Genomic DNA, 22,832 nt, shown 5'->3' on the forward strand with positions numbered 1-22,832 from the left:
GTTAGTTCATTTAATTTATTTTATTGAACCTTTATTTAACTAGGCAAGTCAATTAAACAGCTCCCTAACATGTTGGAAGAATACACAGCCCCCACCATTCAATTAAATAATAACAAAAGATTATGAAAAGTAATAGATGTGTCTTGTGTCTCTTCCAAGTTCAGAAAATCTGTATCAACTTGTATTTTAGTCAGGGCACTCCATGACAAACCATCCCTCCTGTCCTCTATCTGTAGAAAAGCAAGATAGAATTGATGCACACAGTACTGATTAAATTATCAATAGTTGTTGAGTGAATTCCAGGACAGACAAGAAGTGATAGTATTTTGACCTATGACCAGATGAAATGTGAGCAACCTGAAGTGGAACTGGTGCCTGGCCACATACTGCCTCAGCGTTCTTCTCCTGATATGCTGGGGGGTTCCCACGACACTGCTGAACAACAAATCCACCAGGTTTTCTAAGAAGCCTGTGAAATAAATAAAATATCATCACTCAGTAAACATATTGTGAGAAAAAGAAATGCTCTGTAGTTTGGAGTGCACACAGGAATGTGTGCTGGTGTGGCTAAAATGCCAGGGCTGAATTTTGTCCCAGTACGCCCCTGCCTGTCACTGCTGCAAAATTCTCACACTCTTATTTTTGTCACAACCTGTGAAAATAGCTATTCTTGAAGATTTTCCCTGCAGGTGTAGATAGCATTTTGGGACAATGGAGCACATTTCCGGACCTTTTGGTATTTGGTGCCACTTTAAATGCAGACTCTCAGCTGGAAAACTCATTATGGACGTTGCAGCTATTATATTACCGGATTTATTCCAAAAGGACCTAAACAGCCAGGCGGTTTTATGGTTATAAGCCTGTTACAGTAAAGTGTTATTGGGCTATAATATTAACAACCATCACCTCATAAATGTAATATACTCCGAGATATTTCACACAAAAGACAAACCTACTCACACTTCCAGTAAATTCGACATGAATGTGATTTTACCCAAACTGTTAATGCTACAAATCCCATTTGACGCTGAACAAGGTTGCATGTAACTGCTTTATCCTCGTGAAGAACGGTGTGACAACTACCTAGCTGGTGACAAAGAATCCCTGCCTTTGTTCTCGATTTCATCCACTGTAACCTCCTGCCTCCTCCCCTCTCTCTCTCCTTTCTCCATCCCTTTCTGACTACCTCTATTTGTTTTGTCTGCGCATCGAGCCAATGAGTCGACAGCGGGAGGAGTTATAAACTGAGAGCGGGGGGAACCCTACTCTAAAAGGGGACTAGGGAGTCTGTGGCTTGGGAACGGGGAGTCTTGGGAGAGTGATTTGGGTTGGTCGGAGTTGCATGCAGGACCGGGGTTCCTGAGCACCCCCCTCCTGGGACAGACACGCGAGATGCCACCCTCGCCAAGGAAATCTATCAAGGAGCGCGAGCTGTTCTCCCTGACCTCATCTCTACCATGTTGCTCGTAAGTGAATTAATTGTGACTTCTGGTCTTTTGTATTGTGTTACATTCCTTTAGCGATAGTTCATTGGAAAGCTGTTGGTCGGTGATGCTATTGCCCACAATAGTCCATAATATGCGAAAGCGCGGACTACAGACACATTACGTTATTCATATGCGCACGCAGAGAACGACATCTAACAGTGGAGTGCCATACGATGAGATGTTTATTTAGATTTGATTTAGAGTCCTCGTTGCTACAGCCTAGGCCAACTTGCCCATACTTTGTGAAAATAAAAGGCAGACGCTAATTATTTACTGTAAATAAATAGCTATTGCTCCCATTCACACTGACCACACACTAGACTGTGGAGAGAAGATAATACAATGGCACTGTTGGCATTTACTCAAATCGGCAGTTATTGGAATGGATTTTGTGAATCTTTTGGTTCAGAATTATTTTTATTACCTTTCCAATAGAAGTAAGATGGCACGTTTCAAAGACGATGAGATTTAATTGCAACAACAAGCTATGTAGAATAGATCCACAAAACTCGTAAATTATTTAACTCTAACATTTAGATGCCGTAGGCGTAGATTGGCGTGTTTGGGAGGCCCTACTGAAATAATAAATAGCTCTTCTCAGTTAAACTGAAGGGAATCCTCGTTTTCTCAAAACATACATTTAAAGCCTAAACTGCACTGACAGCACTTTAAAACAGTTCAATCAAATCGAACATAAATTATGGTGAACAGGTCATGAACAGGTACAAATCTAAATGTCAGGCTAGATTTGATGTGTAATAAAGTGACCCAAAGTTCCATTTCTAATTGTCCAATAGTCAAACCCCTAATAGTGTTCAAGAACATGGATGAAAAACAGTCCTGAAATTCAGTTTAAAGGTCATTGGCTTGTCATATGGAACCGATAAGAACAAGATGGAAAACGTGTAGGATGTCAGTGCCTAGTACAGCCTAATACAGCAGATATCAGCACCACCTTACTCCACACAAGGACACAGAATCAAACACTATACATTTTCCTTTTACTGTTACAGATAATAGCTATATTACTATGAACAGACTGCACAATCTTACTGTTTACACAAGTAGCTACTACTGTATAATCTAATACAAATATTTTACACCTAGGAAAAGACCTAGAAGTCATTCTGTAGGGTTGTGTGTCATGATAAGGGATCAACGTCCAGGGAGATTACCACAACTCCCTGTTTATCTGGTCAAGTCCGGATCAGCCAGGTAGGAGTTGGGAAATGTTATTAAAGACATAAATGTGACCTGGGAAAGCATGCAAGCCTGCAATCCATCATATATATTAGGACTGGGTTCAGGGCCTTTCCATCCCTTGTGACCAAAAGTCCAACCCCAGGTAGAAAGTTAGAGGGAGGGAGAGTGACGGAAAATGCTCAGCGTATGTAGGCTATGTTTGTGTGAATCTATGCGTCTGTGCATGCATGATCCTGTCTGAGTGTGTGTGTAGCGCCCAAAGTAGTATATGAGAGAATCTGATGTACTTTAAATGCCTGTGGGAATGTATGTTTGTGTGTGTGTGCGGGCACGTGTGTGTGTGGGCGTGTGTGTGTACTGTGTATATGTGTCGGCTGGCATACAGGAGTGTAGCTATGCAGCAGGCAGGGAATGGCAGGCCATTCTCCAGATGTCTCCATAGCCTGGGAAAACCTGAAGCGTTTTGTTAAAAAGCCCTTTTATTCAATCCTCATGTCCATGGCCTCCTGGTGTTTGTCTATCTCTCTGTCGGCTGAATTTAATACCTTGGCAATATGGCTGTTATTCCTGCTCATATCACAATAGAAGTATTGTCATTGTGTGTGTGTGTGTGTGTGTGTGTGTGTGTGTGTGTGTGTGTGTGTGTGTGTGTGTGTGTGTGTGTGTGTGTGTGTGTGTGTGGGTGTGTGTGTGTGTGTGTGTGCGCGCACGTGTGCATGTGTAAGTATAAATTCTACAAATTGGAGAAATTGGATATAGTGCTGATCACACTATAGTTTAATCCTTAGTTTGCATGCAGTCAGTTTGCAAACATCTGCTTATCATGAATGAGGTTTCCTTCTCTAAGCTGTGTTTGTATTGGGTCTGTGCTGAACTGTAGCGCCGTAGTTTGATTATTATCGACTGTGCTACCCTGTAAGGGTCCTCAGTGAGACATGGATGTCGGTAGTCTTCAGTGACTTACATGTATGTGACTTATGTAGAAATGTCATTCAGCTATTGGTATCACGACTATTAAATCAACTGTTCTCTCTCTTCCTCTCCCTCTCTCTTCATGTGGAAGGGATTTCGGGGGTGCCACGGTCCTCCAGTTCGACTCAAACTAACTCCAGTCCCTCTCCATTTTCTGTTTGACCGGCAATTGTTTGCGGTGCAGGACTGAGGAAGGTTTTGTGGAAAGTCTGTGTTTTTATTTAGTGTAGTGGAACTGGATGTGACCACGGGGCATGACAAAACCAGTTAGCTGTTCTTATTCCACTCATTGGTTAAGTAAATCTAAATTAGTTGGCTCTGGATCTTTCTTTAGAGGTAACCTTTGATTTGCTCTCCTCAGAAGCATTTAAGCCTTTAACTGCCACATCCAAATGAGCTGCTAGTGTGTGTGTGTGTGTGTGTGTGTGTGTGTGTGTGTGTGTGTGTGTGTGTGTGTGTGTGTGTGTGTGTGTGTGTGTGTGTGTGTGTGTGTGTGTGTGTGTGTGTGTGTGTGGGTGTGTGTGTGTGTGTGTGTGTGCGCACGTGTGCATGTGTAAGTATAAATTCTACAAATTGGAGAAATTGGATATAGTGCTGATCACACTATAGTTTAATCCTTAGTTTGCATGCAGTCAGTTTGCAAACATCTGCTTATCATGAATGAGGTTTCCTTCTCTAAGCTGTGTTTGTATTGGGTCTGTGCTGAACTGTAGCGCCGTAGTTTGATTATTATCGACTGTGCTACCCTGTAAGGGTCCTCAGTGAGACATGGATGTCGGTAGTCTTCAGTGACTTACATGTATGTGACTTATGTAGAAATGTCATTCAGCTATTGGTATCACGACTATTAAATCAACTGTTCTCTCTCTTCCTCTCCCTCTCTCTTCATGTGGAAGGGATTTCGGGGGTGCCACGGTCCTCCAGTTCGACTCAAACTAACTCCAGTCCCTCTCCATTTTCTGTTTGACCGGCAATTGTTTGCGGTGCAGGACTGAGGAAGGTTTTGTGGAAAGTCTGTGTTTTTATTTAGTGTAGTGGAACTGGATGTGACCACGGGGCATGACAAAACCAGTTAGCTGTTCTTATTCCACTCATTGGTTAAGTAAATCTAAATTAGTTGGCTCTGGATCTTTCTTTAGAGGTAACCTTTGATTTGCTCTCCTCAGAAGCATTTAAGCCTTTAACTGCCACATCCAAATGAGCTGCTAGTGTGTGTGTGTGTGTGTGTGTGTGTGTGTGTGTGTGTGTGTGTGTGTGTGTGTGTGTGTGTGTGTGTGTGTGTGTGTGTGTGTGTGTGTGTGTGTGTGTGTGTGTGTGTGTGTGTGTGTGTGTGTGTGTGTGTGTGTGTGTGTGTGCATCGGAGTGTGGTTTGTGTGCAGAGAATGTGTGTGTTAGGGGTTGTGAGTGGAGTCAGGCAGAGTATTTGTATCCAAGAAAGACAGAGAGCGAGAGAGAGAGACACAGACAGACAGAGTGAGAGAGAAAGAGAGAGAGAGACAGAGAATGAGAAAGATTAAGAGAGAGATGGAGGGAGATGCGGAGAGAGTGTGGTTGTCATTACTATTCTAAGTATCTGGTCAAATGTAAAATTCATTAGGCTATATCCAAACCTGATATCATATTTCACCTGAAGGCAGGCAGGAGGCAGAGACAGAAATGTCTTCAGGGTACAAGGTCACCACAATGTTGTTTTCTTTGACCTATGTACAGCAACTTAACCGGTTGTAATTACCATGACTTTGGACAGACTTCAATTGCAAATACTCTCTCTCCTACTGTGGTATCCTTTCCTGTGTCCTATACCCTATGAAAGTCTTGTCTACTTCCTGGTTCAAGTCACATGCTGTTTTTTTAATGAGCTTATATCGTTGAATTCATGAAAATGGGGTCATTTAAGATACATGTAAAATTATATTTGTGGATTAATTTACTTTTACCTATCCAGTGCCTTCAGAAAGTATTCATACCCCTTGACTTATTCCATATTTTGTTGTGTTACAGCCTGAATTCAAAACTGATTAAATTGTTTGTTTTTTCTCACCCATCTACACACCCCATAATGACAAAGTATAAACATGTTTGTAGAAATGTTTGCCATTTTATTGAAAATTATATACAAAAATACTGTCTCTCATTTACACAAGTATTCACACTCCCTAGTCAATACTTTGTAGAAGCATCTTTGGCAGCAATTACAGCTGTGAGTCTTTCTGGGTAGGTCTCTAAGAGCTTTCTACCCCTGGATTGTGCAATGTTTGCCCATTATTCTTCTGAAAAGAAGCTCTGTCAAATTGGTTGTTGATCTTCTTGGTGAGCAACTTCCGTGTAGATTTGGCCATGTGATTTAGGTTATTGTCCTGCTGAAAGTTGCATTAATCTCCCAGTGTCAGGTGGAAAGCAGACTGAACCAGGTTTTGCTCTAGGATTTTGCCATTCTGTACATTTTGTACCTGAAAAATTATTACAAGCATACCCATAACATGATGCAGCCACCACTATGCTTGAAAATATGGAGAGTGCTACTCAGTAATGTGTAGCATTGGATTTTCCCCAAACATAACACTATTCAGGACAAAAAATATATTTCACTATTACTTTAGTGCCTTGTTGCAAACAAGATGCTTGTTTTGGAATATTTGTATTCTGTACAGGCTTCCTTCTTTTCACTCATTCATTTACATTAGTATTGTGGAGTAACTACAATGTTGATGATCCATTCTCAGTTCTCTCTTATCACAGCCATTCAAGTCTGTAACTGTTTCAACGTCACCATTGGCCTCATGGTGAAATGTCTGAGCGGTTTCCTTTCTCTCCGGCAACTGGGTGTATTGATACACCATTGTATTTAACAACTTCACCATGCTCAAAGGGATATCCAATGACTGCTTTTTTATTTCAACCCATTTCAAGGCATTGGAAAACTTCCCTGGTCTTGGGGGTTGAATCTGTGTTTGAAATTCACTGCTCGACTTAGCGACCTTAAAGCTAATATTACGTGTGGGCTCTCGAGTGGCGCAGCGGTCTAAGGCACTGCATCTCAGTGCTAGAGGCACCAAGTCACACTGACTTGCCTAGTTAAATGAAAAAGTTAACAGAGATTAGATTAATTATTTTTGGTAGTCATTAAACACTGTTATTGCACACAGAGTGAGTCCATGCAACTTATTTAACTTAATTAAAGCAACATTTTACCCCTGAACTTTAGGCTTGCCATAACGAAGTGGTTGGATACTCGAGACATTTGAGCTTTTTTTAAATGGATTTGTAAACATTTCTAAAAACATCATTCCTCATTGACACTATGGGGTATTGTTTGTATGGGGCATTGTATTTAATCAATTTTAAATTCAGTCTGTAACACAACAAAATGTGGAAAAGTCAAGGGGTGTGAACACTATCTATAGGCACTGTATGTAGATCAGTGATGTATCTAGAATAACAGTCCCCCTCTCTCTCTATTTCTCTTTCTCTCACTCCTGACAAATATCAGTTCAAACAGCCAACTCTTTCATAGTGTTTCACTCCATTATTCATTAATGTTAAAAAAGGAACGTCATCCCTATTCCGTTTGTGTCGTAGTGGAGTTATCCATGCACATGGGAAAGTACAGTAAAAAAAACTGATCAAACACAAACCAGAACCCACACAAACCATGTTGCTGGCACACAACCACAGGGACATATTTAGTCAGTGCCACAATGCATAAGCAAGTTGCAACAGAGTTCAATGAAAAACCACTAGAACCAGGGAGGATGGTATATAATGGTATATTAAGGGCACATGTTGTGTCATTTCCCTAGCAACTACATTGCCTGGTATTTTCATGTTTGTCTCCCTTGCCTTTACTCCATTTGTGACACGGGTCAATAAGAGTTTGCCCATTAGCTGCTTCCAGGGGGGCAACTGAACTAGAGGATCAAGGGTAATGTGTAGTGTTGTTTAGTCATGGTGGTGGCATGCCTGTTTGAGTCAATCAACTAGCTCCACAGTGACATCATCATCCCATGTCTTGATGATGACCCATCAGTGATGGATGTATAAGGAAATAAGCAAACAGGAAACCACTCACCCAGAGGCGGCGCTCCTAGTGGCCGGTGACTTTAAAGCAGGGAAACTTAAATCAGTTCTACCAAATCTCTATCAACATGTTAAATGTGCAATCAGAGGGATAAATTCGAAATCACCTATACTCCATACACAGAGACGCGTACAAAGCTCTCCCTCGCCCTCCATTTGGTAAATCCGACCACAACTCTATCCACCCGATTCCTGCTTACAAGCAAAAACTAAAGCAGGAACCACCAGTGACCTGGTCTATAAAATAATGGTCTGATGAAGCAGATGCTAAACTGCAGGACTGTTTTTCCATCACAGACTGGAACATGTTCCGGGATTCTTCCGATGACATTGAGGAATACACCACATCAGTCACTGGCTTTATCAATAAGTGCATAGAGGACGTCGTCCCCACAGTGACTGTACGTACATACCCCAACCAGAAGCCATAGGCAACATTCGCACTGAGCTAAAGGGTAGAGCTGCCACTTTCAAGGTGCGGGACTCTAACCCGGAAGCTTACAAGAAATCCCGCTATGCCCTGCGACAAACCATCAAACAGGCAAAGCTTCAATACAGGGCTAAGATTGAATCATACAACACCGGCTCTGATGCTTGTCGGATGTGGCAGGGCTTGCAATCTATTACAGACTACAAAGGGAAGCACAGACGCGAGCTGCCCAGTGACACGAGGCTACCAGATGAGCAAAATCACTTCTATGCTCGCTTCGAGGCAAGCAACACTGAGGCATGCATGAGAGCATCAGCTGTTCCGGATGACTGTGTGATCACGCTCTCCATAGCCGACGTGTGTAAGACCTTTACACAGGTCAACATACACAAGGCTGCGGGGCCAGACGGATTACCAGGACGTGTGCTCTCGGCATGTGCTCACCAACTGGCAGGTGTCTTCACTGACATTTTCAACATGTCCCTGATTGGGTCTGTAATACCAACATGCTTCAAGCAGACCACCATAGTCCCTGTGCCCAAGAACACAAAGGCAACCTGTCTTAATGACTACAGACCTGTAGCACTCACGTCCGTAACCATGACGTGCTTTGAAAGGCTGGTCATGGCTCACATCAACACCATTATCCCAGAAACCCTAGACCCACTCCAATTTGTATACCGCCCAAACAGATCCACAGAGGATGCAATCTGCATTGCACTCCACACTACCCTTTCCCACCTGGACAAAAGGAACACCTATGTGAGAATGCTGTTCATTGACTACAGCTCAGCGTTCAACACCATAGTACCCTCAAAGCTCATCACCAAACTAAGGATCCTGGGACCAAACGCTTCCCTCTGCAACTGGATCCTAGACTTCCATCACAGGCCGCCCCCAGGTGGTGAGGGTAGGTAGCAACACATCTGCCACGCTGATCCTCAACACTGGAGCTCCCCAGGGGTGCGTGCTCAGTCCCCTCCTGTACTCTTTTTTTCACCCATGACTGCATGGCCAGGCACGACTCCAACACCATCATTAAGTTTGCTGACACAACAGTGGTAGGCCTGATCACGACAACGGCAAGACAGCCTATAGGGAGGAGGTCAGAGACCTGGCCGGGTGGTGCCAGAATAACAACCTCTCCCTCAACGTAACCAAGACTTTGACTTGGAGATTATTGTGGACTACAGGAAAAGGAGCACCGAGCACGTCCCTATTCTCATCGACAGGGCTGTAGTGGAGCAGGTTGAGAGCTTCAAATTCCTTGGTGTCCACATCAACAACAAACTAGATTGGTCCAAACACACCAAGACAGTCGTGAAGAGGGCACGACAAAGCCTATTCCCCCTCAGGAAACTAAAAAGATTTGACATGGGTCCTGAGATCCTCAAAAGGTTCAACAGCTGCAACATCGAGAGCATCCTGACAGGTTGCATCACTGCCTGGTACGGCAATTGCCCAAGTCTAGAACAAAAAGGTTTCTCAACAGTTTTTACCCCCAAGCCATAAGACTCCTGAACAGGTAACCAAATGGTTACACAGACTATTTGCATTGTGTGCCTCCCCAACCCCTCTTTTACGCTGCTGATACTCTCTGTTTATCATATATGCATAGTCACTTTAAATATACATTCATGTACATACTACCTAAATGGCCCGACCAACTAGTGCTCCCGCACATTGGCTAACCGGGCTATCTGCATTGTGTCCCACCACCCGTCAACCCCTCTTTTTACGCTTCTGCTACTCTCTGTTCATCATATATGCATAGTCACTTTAACGATACCTACATGTACATACTACCTCAATCAGCCTGACTAACAGCTGTCTGTATATAGCCTTGCTCCTGTTTTTTCAAATGTATTTTTACTGTTGTTTTATTTCTTTACTTACCCACACACACACACACACACACACACACACACACACACACACACACACACACACACACACACACACACACACACACACACACACACACACACACACACACACACACACCTTTTTTCTTCTTTTTTCGCACCGTTGGTTAGAGCCTGTAAGTAAGCATTTCACAGTAAGGTCTACTACACTTGTTGTATTCACGTGACAAATAAACTTTGATTTGATTTGATCTGGCTCTGTGTGTGTCATGCTTTAACCCCCAGACTAATGTACTACACTGACAAACAGCTGGGGGCAGCTGAAGAACAGGATAGTGGTGCCATGCACTTATGGATTGTGCTCAGGGACACATATGTACACACTCACATGCACAGTCAGACACACACACACACCACACGCAGCATGCACGATCACACACACACAGACGCACCACACACACAACATGCACAAACATACACAGCATGTGAGCAGGTGGATGTGTGAGAGAGAGGAGTGGGAGTGGGAGATATAATGAAGGAGGAAAGTAGAAAGGGGAAGAGATGGAGGAAGGGGGAGGGAGGGAGGTAGAACTGTCTGGAAATCATTCAGGCAGAAGCAGATGTTCCAGATGTCTCTGGATGTAGCTGTAACAGAAGCAGAAACACAACACACACACAGAATGGGCAGAGTGGTCCAGAGGGTGTATTGAGGATTGTTGTTTTTCTTCTTCTAATTTAGCCAACGCCAGTTCAATGGGCCGAATCAAACAGGGCAGCTAATTGCTCTGATTAGAACACGAAGCCCACAAACAGATGGGAAAGGTCAATGCACCACTACGCCACAGGCATTCCAATCCAACAGTCATAGTGACATTTCCTCTACGGTTGGAAGAGTTTCTGTGAATCACTGTTCCACTCATTGAGATGCTGTTGGATTATCTTGTAAATCATTGAGATTATCTCTTCCCTCTCGCACACACCATGTGTATACAAACACATGCGCAGCAGTCATCCTAATTATAGCCACCAAGCCTCAAGAAAAAACATCCAACAGTACAGAGATCATTTCTGTGGTCTAGCATAGATCAGTACTCATTTTAATCCAAAGGTGTCAGTCATGGTTATGATTTGAAAATGAAGTTACAGTTTTGGAATGAGATTATATCAGCAGGTTGGGATAAAATAATATAGTTAAAGACACAAGATATTCTTTAGATTCTTCAAATGAGTTTATAGTTATAGAATCAGTCCCGTTGTCTGTAGTATTTCTGTACCTGATGCTGCTGCAGACTCATGTGGTTCCTGTGGTTGGTCTCCCCCCCTTGCAGGTGGCTGAAGGTAGTTCTGTGCAGCCACATGCGTAATCTATGGATGGTGCTCATGGCCCTCACTGTGCTCTGTGTGGCCATCCAGATCCTAGGAGTCGTCTGGCAATCCAGGTGAGTCTGGTGCTACTGTACATACACATGTAGGATCTTTATTTGATCAACCTGTTGCAGGAGAACTTTCCTACAATGCAGGAAATTTAAAACTTTTAGTCTATTTTAGGTTATAAAAGATTTTTAAAGATTTGTCATTTCCATTTAGATATTTTAGGCTTTATTTTAAATTATGAAAAATGTAACATCCACTACAAAAATGTCCATTAATTATAATCCACTGTTGTTACAGGATCATTTTCCTGCTGTAGCAAACTGGCTCAAATTAAGATCCTACGTCTGTAGGTATTAGGTCAGATCTTCATACTACCTGGATTGGTATTACTGGAAGTGAAACCAGAGAGGAATGGGTGAAACGAGAGGATTTTTCTATGAGAGAATGTCAAATTGAGTGAGGCTTGTTTGATCGAATATACATTCGGAAAGTATTCAGACCTCTTTACTTTTTCAAAATGTTGTTACGTTACAGCCTTATTCTAAAATTGATTACATTGTTATTTTTCCCCTCATCAATCTACATACAACACCCCATAATGACAAAGAAAACATTTTTAAAATATAAAAGGTTTTCAGGTCTCTCTAGAAATGTTAGATCGGGTTCAAGGCTCTGGACATTCAGAGAATTGTCCTCGAAGCCTCTCCTCCGTTGTCTTGGCTGTGTGCTTAGGGTCGTTGTCCTGTTGGAAGGTGGACCTTTGCCCCAGTCTGAGGTCATGAGCACTCTTTTCATCAAGGATCTCTCTGAACTTTGCTCCGTTCATTTTTCACTCGATCCTGATTAGTCTCCCAGTCCCTGCCGCTGAAAAGCATCCCCACAGCATGATGCTGCCACCACCATGCTTCACCGTAGGGATGGTGCCAGGTTTCCTCCAGACATGATGCTTGGCATTCAGGTCAATGACTTCAATCTTGGTTTCATCAGACCAGAGAATCTTGTTTCTCATGGTCTGAGAGTCCTTTTGGTGGCTTTTGGCAAACTCCAAGCGGTCATGTGCCTTTTACTGGGAAGTGGCTTCCGACTGTCCACTCTACCATAAAGACCTGATTGGTGGAGTGCTGCAGAGATGGTTGTCCTTATGGAAGATTCTCCCACATCCACAGAGGAACTCTGGAGCTCTGTCAGAGAGACCATTGGGTTCTTGGTCACCTCCCTGATCAAGGCCCTTCTCCCCCGATTGTTCAGTTTGGCCAGACGGCCACCTCTAGGAAGAGTCTTGGTGGTTCCAAACTTCATTTATTTAAGAATGATGCCACTATGTCTTGGGGACCTTCAATGATGCAGAAATGTTTCAGTAACCTTCCCCAGATATGTGCACAATCCTGTCTCTATGGACAATTTCTTTGACCTCATGGCTTGGTTTTTGCTCTGACGTGCACTGTCAACTGTGGAACCTTATATAGATAGGTGTGTGCGTTTCAAAATCATGTCCAATCAATTGAATTTACCACAGGTGGAAGTTGTAGAAACATCTAAAGTTGTAGAAACATTTATGGGATTGTAAATGGAAACAGGGTGGCCCTGATGTCAATTTCAAATCTTATAGCAAAGGGTCTGAATACTTATGTAAATAAGGTTTCTGTTTTTTAATTAAAAAAAACCTGTTTTCACTTTGTCATTATGGGGTATTGTAGTTTAACATGTAAAACATGTAATTTAATCCAGTTTAGAATAAGGCTGTAACGTAACAAAAATGTGGATAAAGTAAAGGGGTCTGAATACTTTCTGAATGCACTGTAAGTTTCACAACCTTTAGTCTGTTACAAATGTACTGATATAAGTGAATGCACTTGGAATTCTGACAACTTTGAGAAAAACGACTGCTGTTCACACACGTGTCTGCCCTTTCATTGGCTAGAATAGTCCCACCTGATCGTGCCTGCCTTCAATCATTGAGGACATGTATTTTGATTGTTAGAGTGGTCACTCTCCTAACTTGTCAATATAATAGATCATGTTTGGTGAAACTAACAAGCTTTTACATTCCACTTCACTGTTCTGGATAATTGTTTTGTTTTGAAACAGGCTGACAGTGATTGGCTAACTGTAGTCTAACATTGTTTGGTTTCAGGAATGATAAGATGTTAAGCGAGAAGCTCCTGAATGTGCAGTTCACCATCAAGATCCAGAGAACGCTCCCGACGGAGCAGAGGGACTGGGTACGCTTGCGCTCTTCACACGCCCCTGTTGTAGAAGAGGAAATGAGGTCACAGGAGGAAGGAGCTCTTAAACAACGGGCCAAAGGGCAGCAGAAGGTAGCAGAACATCAACATGGCAGAGATGAGCCAGGGGTGGAGAGGCGTGTCCAGGAGCATCACCAACATCTAAAGCTCTCATACACTGTCAGTAAGGTCAAAGACTCTAGGAAAGAGGCCAGGGGTAAAGTTTCAGCAGTAAAGGCAGCCCTGCCCAAAGGCACAATGGGTGATGATGAGTTGCATTTGGGGGTTCCTGGGTCTGTAGTTCTCCAGCTGGGCCACCCATCTATCAAAGTGGTATCCACCTTACCTTACAAACCTCCCGAACTCCTCTCAACCAATCGGCTGAAGAGTAGAAAGAGCCCTGCCCCTTTAGGCACCAACTCTGTAGTTGCCGGGGTGATAAACGAGGTGAAATCTGAGGTAGCCAGCGCCACCTGTTGGCCGAAGAACCACATCGTCTTTCTCAAGACGCACAAAACGGCCAGCAGCACCATCCTGAACATCTTATATCGCTATGGCGACAGCCGCAATCTGACCTTCGCCCTTCCACTGAACAAGCACAGCCAGCTGTTCTATCCCTTCTTCTTCGCCTCACACTTTGTAGAGGGAGTGAGGAGCCGCAGTGTCAAAGAGTTCAACATCATGTGCAACCACATGAGGTTCAGACCACCAGAGGTGAGTTCTATCATCATAGCACAGGAGGTTGGTGGCACTTTAATTGGGGAGGACGGGCTTGTGGTAATGTCTGGAGCGGAATCAGTGGAATGCTATCAGATTCATCAAACACATTATTTCCATCACACTCATGGTTTCCATGTGTTTGATCCCATTCCACTTGCTCTGTTCCAGCCATTATTATGAGCCGTCCTCCCCTAAGCAGCCACCACTGCATCATAGGTAATATTGAGGTTCAGACTAACACAAGATTCATTTTACTAGATTTTTAGCCAATAATTGTTAAATTATTATACACCACCAAGGCATCACAATAACACATTTTGCTCTTGTTTTGGTCTTTTCTGTTGTGTCTCAGGTGAGGAAAGTGATGCCCCAGGACACGTTCTACTTCTCCATCCTGAAGAACCCCGTTGCCATGATGGAGTCCATTTTCATCTACTACAAGAGCATCCCCGCCTTCCACAAGGCCCGCAGCCTGGACGACTTCCTTGACAATGGTTGGCGTGGTTACAACACCTCCCTGCCCAACAACCATTATGCCCGTAACATCCTGACCTTTGACTTTGGCTTCGACAACAACGTCGCAACAGAGACACCCGGAGACCTAGAGACGCGGGGCGCCAAAGCCATTGGCGCCATTGAGCAGGACTTCCACCTCATCCTCATCTCAGAGTACTTTGACGAGTCCATGATCCTGCTCAAGCGCGCCCTCTGCTGGTCTCTGGACGATGTCGTCTCCTTTAAGTTGAACAGCCGAAGCGAGCGCACACGGCACATGCTCTCCCCGCACACCGCCGACAAGATCAGAGCCTGGAATGCCCTTGACTGGCAGCTCTACCTGCACTTTAACATCACCTTTTGGCGACGCGTGGACGCTACTGTGGGGCGTGAGGAGATGAGACGGGAGGTGACTCGGCTGCAGGAGCGACGTGCCGAACTAGCCAAAACCTGCCTGAAGGATGGTGGTGCAGTGGACCCGTCGCAGGTGAACGATGCCGGGCTGAAGCCCTTCCAGTACGGGGCGGCCATCATCCAGGGCTACAACCTGAACCCTGGGCTGGTCGGGCCTACCAAAACACACTGTCAGAACCTGGTCACTCCAGAGCTGCAGTACACAGACACTCTCTACACCAAGCAGTTCCCTGAGCTTGCCGCCAGGCAGAGACAGGCTGCCAAACTGGTCGCCTCACAGCGTCAGCCTAGTTCAGTTAAGGTCAACCCGAACAAAGCAGCCATGACAGGGCCGGTGAGGGTGAGAGAGGCCAGACACAGTAGGACAGCCAGGAGTGGACATAGAAACCCTCATGCTCAGAAACAAAATGACCTCCCCTCAAGTGCCCTGTCTAAAATCACTGCAGCTAGAAGTGACAGAAACATGCCTTAAGGGGGGGCTCTTTCAACACAGACTGGGGACTAGTGGGAAGATCCACAGGAGCTCATTGCTGCTGCGTACTGGGGTCTTTTTAAGCTGAACAGCCAATGGCTATGTTTTGTCTATACAGTGAGGACCTTTCGCTGCACATTATGTTCACTCTGGCTGGCTGCAGTGCACAGGGCCAGTTGGCTGACTTTGGCGACACTAGGATAAGCTCTAGTGTTTCTGCCAAACGATGCTGTACCTGTGTGGGTGGAGGGGATGGAGTTGGGGGACGAGAGAAGGAAGAGTAGGAAAGAGAAGGAGAGTGCACCTGCGGTGACTGTCCTGCCTTGACTGGTTGGACTGGAAGTAGCCTTTTGTGGCACACATCTCCTAAACCCTCTCATCTAATATTTCCCGTTGATCTTGTTACACCCTGAGGTTTACAATTTGAACCCTTGGGGTGTACAGTCGTAGTCAAAAGTTTTGAGAATGACACAAATATTAATTTTCACAAAGTCTGCTGCCTCAGTTTGTATGATGGCAATTTGCATATACTCCAGAATATTATGAAGAGTGATCAGATTAATTGCAATTAATTGCAGTCTCTCTTTGCCATGCAAATGAATTGAATTCCCCCAAAAACATTTCCACTGCATTTCAGCCCTGCCACAAAAGACCAGCTGACATCATGCCAGTAATTCTCTTGTTAACACAAGAGTGAGTGTTGACGAGGACAAGGCTGGAGATCACATGCTGATTGAGTTCGAATAACAGACTGGAAGCTTCAAAAGGATGGCAGTGCTTGGAATTATTGTTCTTCCTCTGTCAATCATGGTTACCTGCAAGGAAACACGTGCCATCATCATTGCTTTGCACACAAAGGGCTTCACAGGCAAGGATATTGCTGCCAGTACGATTGCACCTAAATCAACCATTTATCGGATCATCAAGAACTTCAAGGAGAGCGGTTCAAATGTTGTGAAGAAGGCTTCAGGGTGCCCAAGAAAGTCCAGCAAGCGCCAGGACCATCTCCTAAAGTTGATTCAGCTGCGGGATCGGTGCACCACCAGTACAGAGCTTGCTCAGGAATGGCAGCAGGCAGGTGTGAGTGCATCTGTACGCACAGTGAGGCAAAGACTTTTGGAGGATGGCCTGCTGTCAAGAAGGGCAGCAAATAAGCCACTTCTTTCCAGGAAAAACACAATAGACAGACTGATATTCTGCAAAATGTACAGGGATTGGACTGCTGAGGACTGGGGTAATGTCGTTGTCTCTGATGAATCCCCTTTCTGATTGTTTAGGGCATCCGGAAAAAAGCTTGTCCGGAGAAGACAAGGTGAGCGCTACCATCAGTCCAGTGTCATGCCAACAGTAAAGCATCCTGAGACCATTCATTTGTGGGGTTGCTTCTCAGACAAGGGAGTGGGCTCACTCACAATTTTGCCTAATAACACAGCCATGAATAAAGAATGGTACCAACACATCCTTCGAGAGCAACTTTTCCCAACCATCCAGGAAGAGTTTGGTGACGAACAGTCCCTTTTCCAGCATGATGGAGCACCTTGCCATAAGGCAAAAGTGATAACTAAGTGGCTCGGGGAACAAAACATCAATATTTTGGGTCCATGGCCAGGAAACTCCCCAAACCTTAATCCCATTGAGAACTTGTGGTCAATCCTCAAGAGGACAAACAAAAACCCACAAATTCTGACAAACTCCAAGCATTGATTATGCAAGAATGGGCTGCCATCAGTCAGGATGTGGCCCAGTTAATTGACAGCATGGCATGCCAAACTTTGTGGAAATTAATATTTGTGTCATTCTCAAAACTTTTGGCCACGACTGTACTATGGTTTGAATGGGACATACTTGATACCATTGATTAAATTGATTGGGGTTGGGTAAGACTTGCAGTACAGTCTGTCTGCTAACACCAAAAGACAAGCAAATACCTCCACTTTACCATGTGGTCTCTCATTTAGACAGGACATATCTCAGGTCTCATTTCTCTGAGTTGATCTAATCTTTACTCAGAGATAAGGTGGCTCAATTTGGAGATTAATAAAATACATGATGGTCTGGTAAATATGTAGACATCAGAGGAGGCTGGTGGGAGGAGCTATAGGAGGAGAACGAGCTCATTGTAATGGCTGGAATGGAATCAATGGAATGGTTCCAAACACATCAAACCCATGAAAACAAGGTGTTTGACTCCGTTGCATTGATTCAATCCCAGCCATTAGAATGAGCCCATTCTCCTATAGCTCCTCCCACCATCCTCCTCTGGTAGAGATTTAAGGGAAATTGGTTTTCGTCAAGATGTAGTCAAGATATATAGAAATACAATTCCAGAATGTTTAACTTAAGAGCACATCTCAGCTTTTCTGATACCACCTAAAGAGAGCAAGGGCTTGTAACATTCTGTAATAATTTGTACATAAACTCAAATGCAGACAGCAGAAAGTTCCTAGAATTGTATCATCCTTTTAGGTTAGTAACTAAGAGAGATTGAGTTACTGAAGTTATTCAGTAACTGAAAGACATTCAGTAGGCCACTATGGGAAAAAATTCAGTTTCCAAGACATAACAATGGAGCTCTCGATTCTCACCGAGATGGGAGTCACATTGGGAGTCACATTAAAATATTGTATTAGAATATTGTATTAGAAGACCAAATGATTAATCTCTTAAAATTAAAGTGTGCTTTTACAGTTTTTTACAATCACTTTGGCACTAATTTCGGAACCTTGATGTCATTTTTCAAAACTCTACACACAAAACAACCAATGGTCAAAATGCTAATTTTTCAAAACTCTTCAAAACACTTTTTACAATTGCTTGGATACAGTACACATAAAGCTAACAGAATTTGTTAATTGAACTAAAATCACCTGTTCAATATGACACAACTTAACATCAAAGTATTACCATTTCAAAATGCAATTCACACATTACATCTGAAATGACTGTCTATTCATTTCATTACAATGATTTAACTATCAATTGATACAACTGCTCAAAATGATAAGTAACTGTTGCATTACTCTTAATGCATAGTTTTATGGAAACTGACAAACAATATTCCATGTTTAGATCATGAAAGTTTCAGGATAATGAGATCCATTGACACCAATTACCGTGGAACATGAACCAACTGGACTACATTATCTATGGATGTAATATTTCATCATCATTCTTTATCAGACCACATTTCTATGGTCCCATGTACCACTTTTCCAGACCATGTTTTCAGATTTGACATTACTGTACACTCACCGGCCACTTTTTTAGGTACACCTATCTAGTACTGGGTAGGACCCCCTTTTGCCTCCACAACAGCTTGAATTATTCACGGTGTTGTACGTTAAGAGATGCCCTTCTGCACACCTCTGTTTTAAACAGCCGTTATTTGAGCATTTGTGGCCTTTCTGTTAGCTTGAATGAGTCTGGACATTCTCCTCTGACCTCTCTCATTAAGAAGGTGTTTTTGCCCACAGAACTGCCTCTCACTGAATGTGTTTTGTTTATCACACCATTCTCTGTAAACTATAGAGATTGTAGTGCATAGAAATCCCAGGAAGACAGCTGTTTCTGATATCCTGGAATCACCATGTGTGGCATCAACAATCATACCAAGGTCAGTTGCTTAGATTACGCATCTTGCCCGTTCTAATGCTTGGTCGAACAACATATAAAGCTCTCTACTCAATATACTCTATATATTGAGTTGCAGGCAGCCACATGATTCGCTGTTCGAATGTAACCTTCCTTGATGAGCCAAATCAGGTCTGTAGAGCTGAAGGTATGACCTATGTCATTGTGTGGGATAATGTCAGGTTCCACCATGCTCAAATGGTGCAAGCATGGTTTCAGGCCCATCCACAATTTACCACCCTGTACTTACCCCCAAACTCTCCTTTCCTTAACCCGATTGAGGAATTTTTCTCCACATGGAGGTGGAAGGTATATGATAGGCGCCCTCATGAACAAGCCACCCTTCTCCATTCCATGGATGACGCATGCTATGACATCACGGCAAACCAGTGTCAGGCCTGGATTCGCCCAAAGATTCTTCCCAAGATGTTTGGCTAATGAAAACAGCCATTGTGATGTGGATGATAACCTGTGGCCAAATCCACAAGACAGGGTTGATGGAAATATAGAAGTACAGTAATCAATCTTTTGTTTTACAGTAAGCCAGGTGGGGAACACTGCAGTGATGTTTTACAGTAAGCCAGGTGAGGAACACTGCAGTGATGTTTTACAGTAAGCCAGGTGGGGAACACTGCAGTGATGTTTTACAGTAAGCCAGGTGAGGAACACTGCAGTGATGTTTTACAGTAAGCCAGGTGGGGAACACTGCAGTGATGTTTTACAGTAAGCCAGGTGAGGAACACTGCAGTGATGTTTTACAGTAAGCCAGGTGAGGAACACTGCAGTGATGTTTTACAGTAAGCCAGGTGAGGAACACTGCAGTGATGTTTTACAGTAAGCCAGGTGAGGAACACTGCAGTGATGTTTTACAGTAAGCCAGGTGAGGAACACTGCAGTGATGTTTTACAGTAAGCCAGGTGAGGAACACTGTAGTTGACCTTTAACTGTTTTTTCTTTTTTGTAGCGAATTATTTTTGCTTTGATTCAAAGAAACCTATGTTGGGATTTTATTGTATTTCATCAATAAATTTCATATTTTGTTCAGTGTCTGTAGTATTCTCTCTACTAGTCCTTTTACAGTGATGTATTTATGTGTAGTAACATAATGAAACATGTATCACATGTTTTGTACTACAATATGGGGCAGGGTAGCCTAGTGGTTAGAGTGTTGGACTAGTAACCGGAAGGTTGCAAGTTCAAGCTGACAAGGTACAAATCTGTCGTTCTGCCCCTGAACAGGCAGTTAACCCACTGTTCCTAGGCCGTCAATGAAAATAAGAATTTGTTCTTAACTGACTTGCCTGGGAAAAAAAAAAATAAAAATAAATAATAATATTTAATGATTGTACGAAAAACAAAACAGTAAAACTATCGGTATCTTGTGTGTGGGTGATCTAAATGACTGTTTCTATGGTATTTCATAATAAATTAGTTATTTGAACCTATGATTCTGTAAGTGCAAGGTTTCTTTAAAGATATGAATGCACAATGCCATGTTTTGAACATTGGACAGCATGTGCTACGAGTGACGACCGTTATGAGTTTTGTGTTTAGGGTTTTGAAAAATGACCACAAGGTTCTGAAGTTAGTGCCAAAGTGATTGTTAAAAACTGTAAATGATACTGCATTTTAGAGTAAATATATATGGGTTGTCAAGAATTGATCGTAAAATGGAAATGTAGATTTTGTATTTAGAGATGATTTTGTGATGTGATTCCTGACAGCCTTATTCTAAAAGTCATTATATAAAAAGCGAAAAAAGGTTTTTAAAGTTTTTACAAAATGTATTACAAATAGAAAACAGAAATACCTTATTTAGATAAGTATTCAGACCCTTTGCTATGAGACTCAAAATTGAGTTCAGGTGCATTCTGTTAACTGAGGAAGTACAGTTCCCACTCAGCCCAGTCAAAACTGTTCGCTGCCCTGGCCCCCCAATGGTGGAACAAACTCCCTCACGACGCCAGGACAGCGGAGTCAATCACCACCTTCCGGAGACACCTGAAACCCCACCTCTTTAAGGAATACCTAGGATAGGATAAGTAATCCTTCTCACCCCCCTAAAAGATTTAGATGCACTATTGTAAAGTGGCTGTTCCACTGGATGTCATAAGGTGAATGCACCAATTTGTAAGTCGCTCTGGATAAGAGCGTCTGCTAAATGACTTAAATGTAATGACTTGAATGTAAATGTTAACGATCATCCCTGAGATGCTTCTACAACTTGATTGGAGTCCACCTGTGGAAAATTCAATTGATCGGACATGATTTGGAAAGGCACACACCTGTCTATATAAGGTCCGACAATTGACAGTGCAGATCACAGCAAAAACCAAGCGATGAGGTTGAATGAATTGTCCGTAGAGCTCCAAGACAGGATTAAATCGAGGCACAGATCTGGGGAAGCTTAACAATTTTTTTGCTGCATTGATGGTCCCCAAGAACATAGTGCCCTCCATCTTTCTTAAATGGAAGAAGTTTGGAACCACCAAGACTCTTCCTGGAGCTGGCCGCTGTCCAAACTGAGAAATTGGGGGAGAAGGGCCTTGGTCAGGGAGGTGACCAAGAACCCGATGGTCACTCTGAGAAAGCTCTAGAGTTCCTCTGTGGAGATGGAAAAACCTTTCAGAAGGACAACTATCTCTGCAGTACTCCACCAATCAGGCCTATATGGTAGAGCGGCCAGACGTAAGCCACTCCTCAGTAAAAGGCACATGACAGCCCGCTTGGAGTTTGCCAAAAGGGAACCTAAAGACTCTCAGACCATGAGAAACAAGATTCTCTGGTCTGATGAAACCAAGATTGAAGTCTTCGGCCTGAATGCCAAGCATCACGTCTGGAGGATACCTGGCACCATCCCTATGGTGAAGCATGGTGGTGGCAGTATCATGCTGTGGGGATGTTTTTCTGCGGCAGGGACCGGGAGGCTAGTCAGCATCGAGGCAAAGTTGAACAGAGCAAAGTACAGAGAGATCCTTGATGACAATCTGCCACAGAGCACTCAGGACCTCATACCTGGGCAATGATTCACCTTCCAACAGGACAACGACAGAGAAGAATGGGAGAAACTCCCCAAATACAGGTGTGTCAAGCTTGTAGCATCATACCCAAGAAGACTCAAGGCTGTAATCACTGCTAAAGGTGCTTCAACAAAGTACACAGTGAAGGGTCTGAAAACTTATGTAAATGTGGTATTTAAGTTTTTTTATATAAAAAATGGGCAACAATTTCTAAAAAACTGTTTTGCTTTGTCATTATGGGGTATTATAATCAGAGGAAAAAATGATGTAATAAATTTTAGAATAAGGCTGTAATGTAACAAAATGTGGAAAAAGTCAATGGGTCTGAATACTTTCCGAAGGCACTATGTTTATTTTTCTCATTGTTTTGAGCAGTGATGTTGCCACTGACACGGGAAGCACAGATTTCAAAATTGAAATGGTCAAATAAAAGGGTGATGTATTATAA

General features: G+C 43.2%; 1 protein-coding gene across 9 annotated transcripts; it reads left to right on the forward strand.

The window, feature by feature from the left end:
* The first annotated feature begins 1,286 nt into the window (after window positions 1–1,286).
* LOC118372229 (galactose-3-O-sulfotransferase 2-like) lies at window positions 1,287–22,832 on the forward strand. 9 transcript variants are annotated; one of them, XR_008068276.1, is made up of 5 exons: window positions 1,287–1,466; window positions 11,363–11,473; window positions 13,543–14,347; window positions 14,706–20,059; window positions 20,097–22,832. XR_008068276.1 is itself a non-coding variant. In XM_035758036.2 (4 exons), the coding sequence occupies exons 1-4, from the start codon at window positions 1,393–1,395 to the stop codon at window positions 15,732–15,734; spliced, it is 2,019 nt and encodes a 672-aa protein (XP_035613929.1). In that variant the 5' UTR covers window positions 1,287–1,392; the 3' UTR covers window positions 15,735–22,832. The 9 variants fall into 9 exon arrangements, 1 of the variants encoding a protein (XP_035613929.1); XR_008068278.1 differs by having other exon boundaries at window positions 14,706–20,022; window positions 20,134–22,832; XR_008068279.1 differs by having other exon boundaries at window positions 14,706–20,022; window positions 20,171–22,832.

The sequence above is a fragment of the Oncorhynchus keta genome, chromosome 18 (assembly GCF_023373465.1).
Source record: "Oncorhynchus keta strain PuntledgeMale-10-30-2019 chromosome 18, Oket_V2, whole genome shotgun sequence".
NCBI lineage: Eukaryota > Metazoa > Chordata > Actinopteri > Salmoniformes > Salmonidae > Oncorhynchus > Oncorhynchus keta.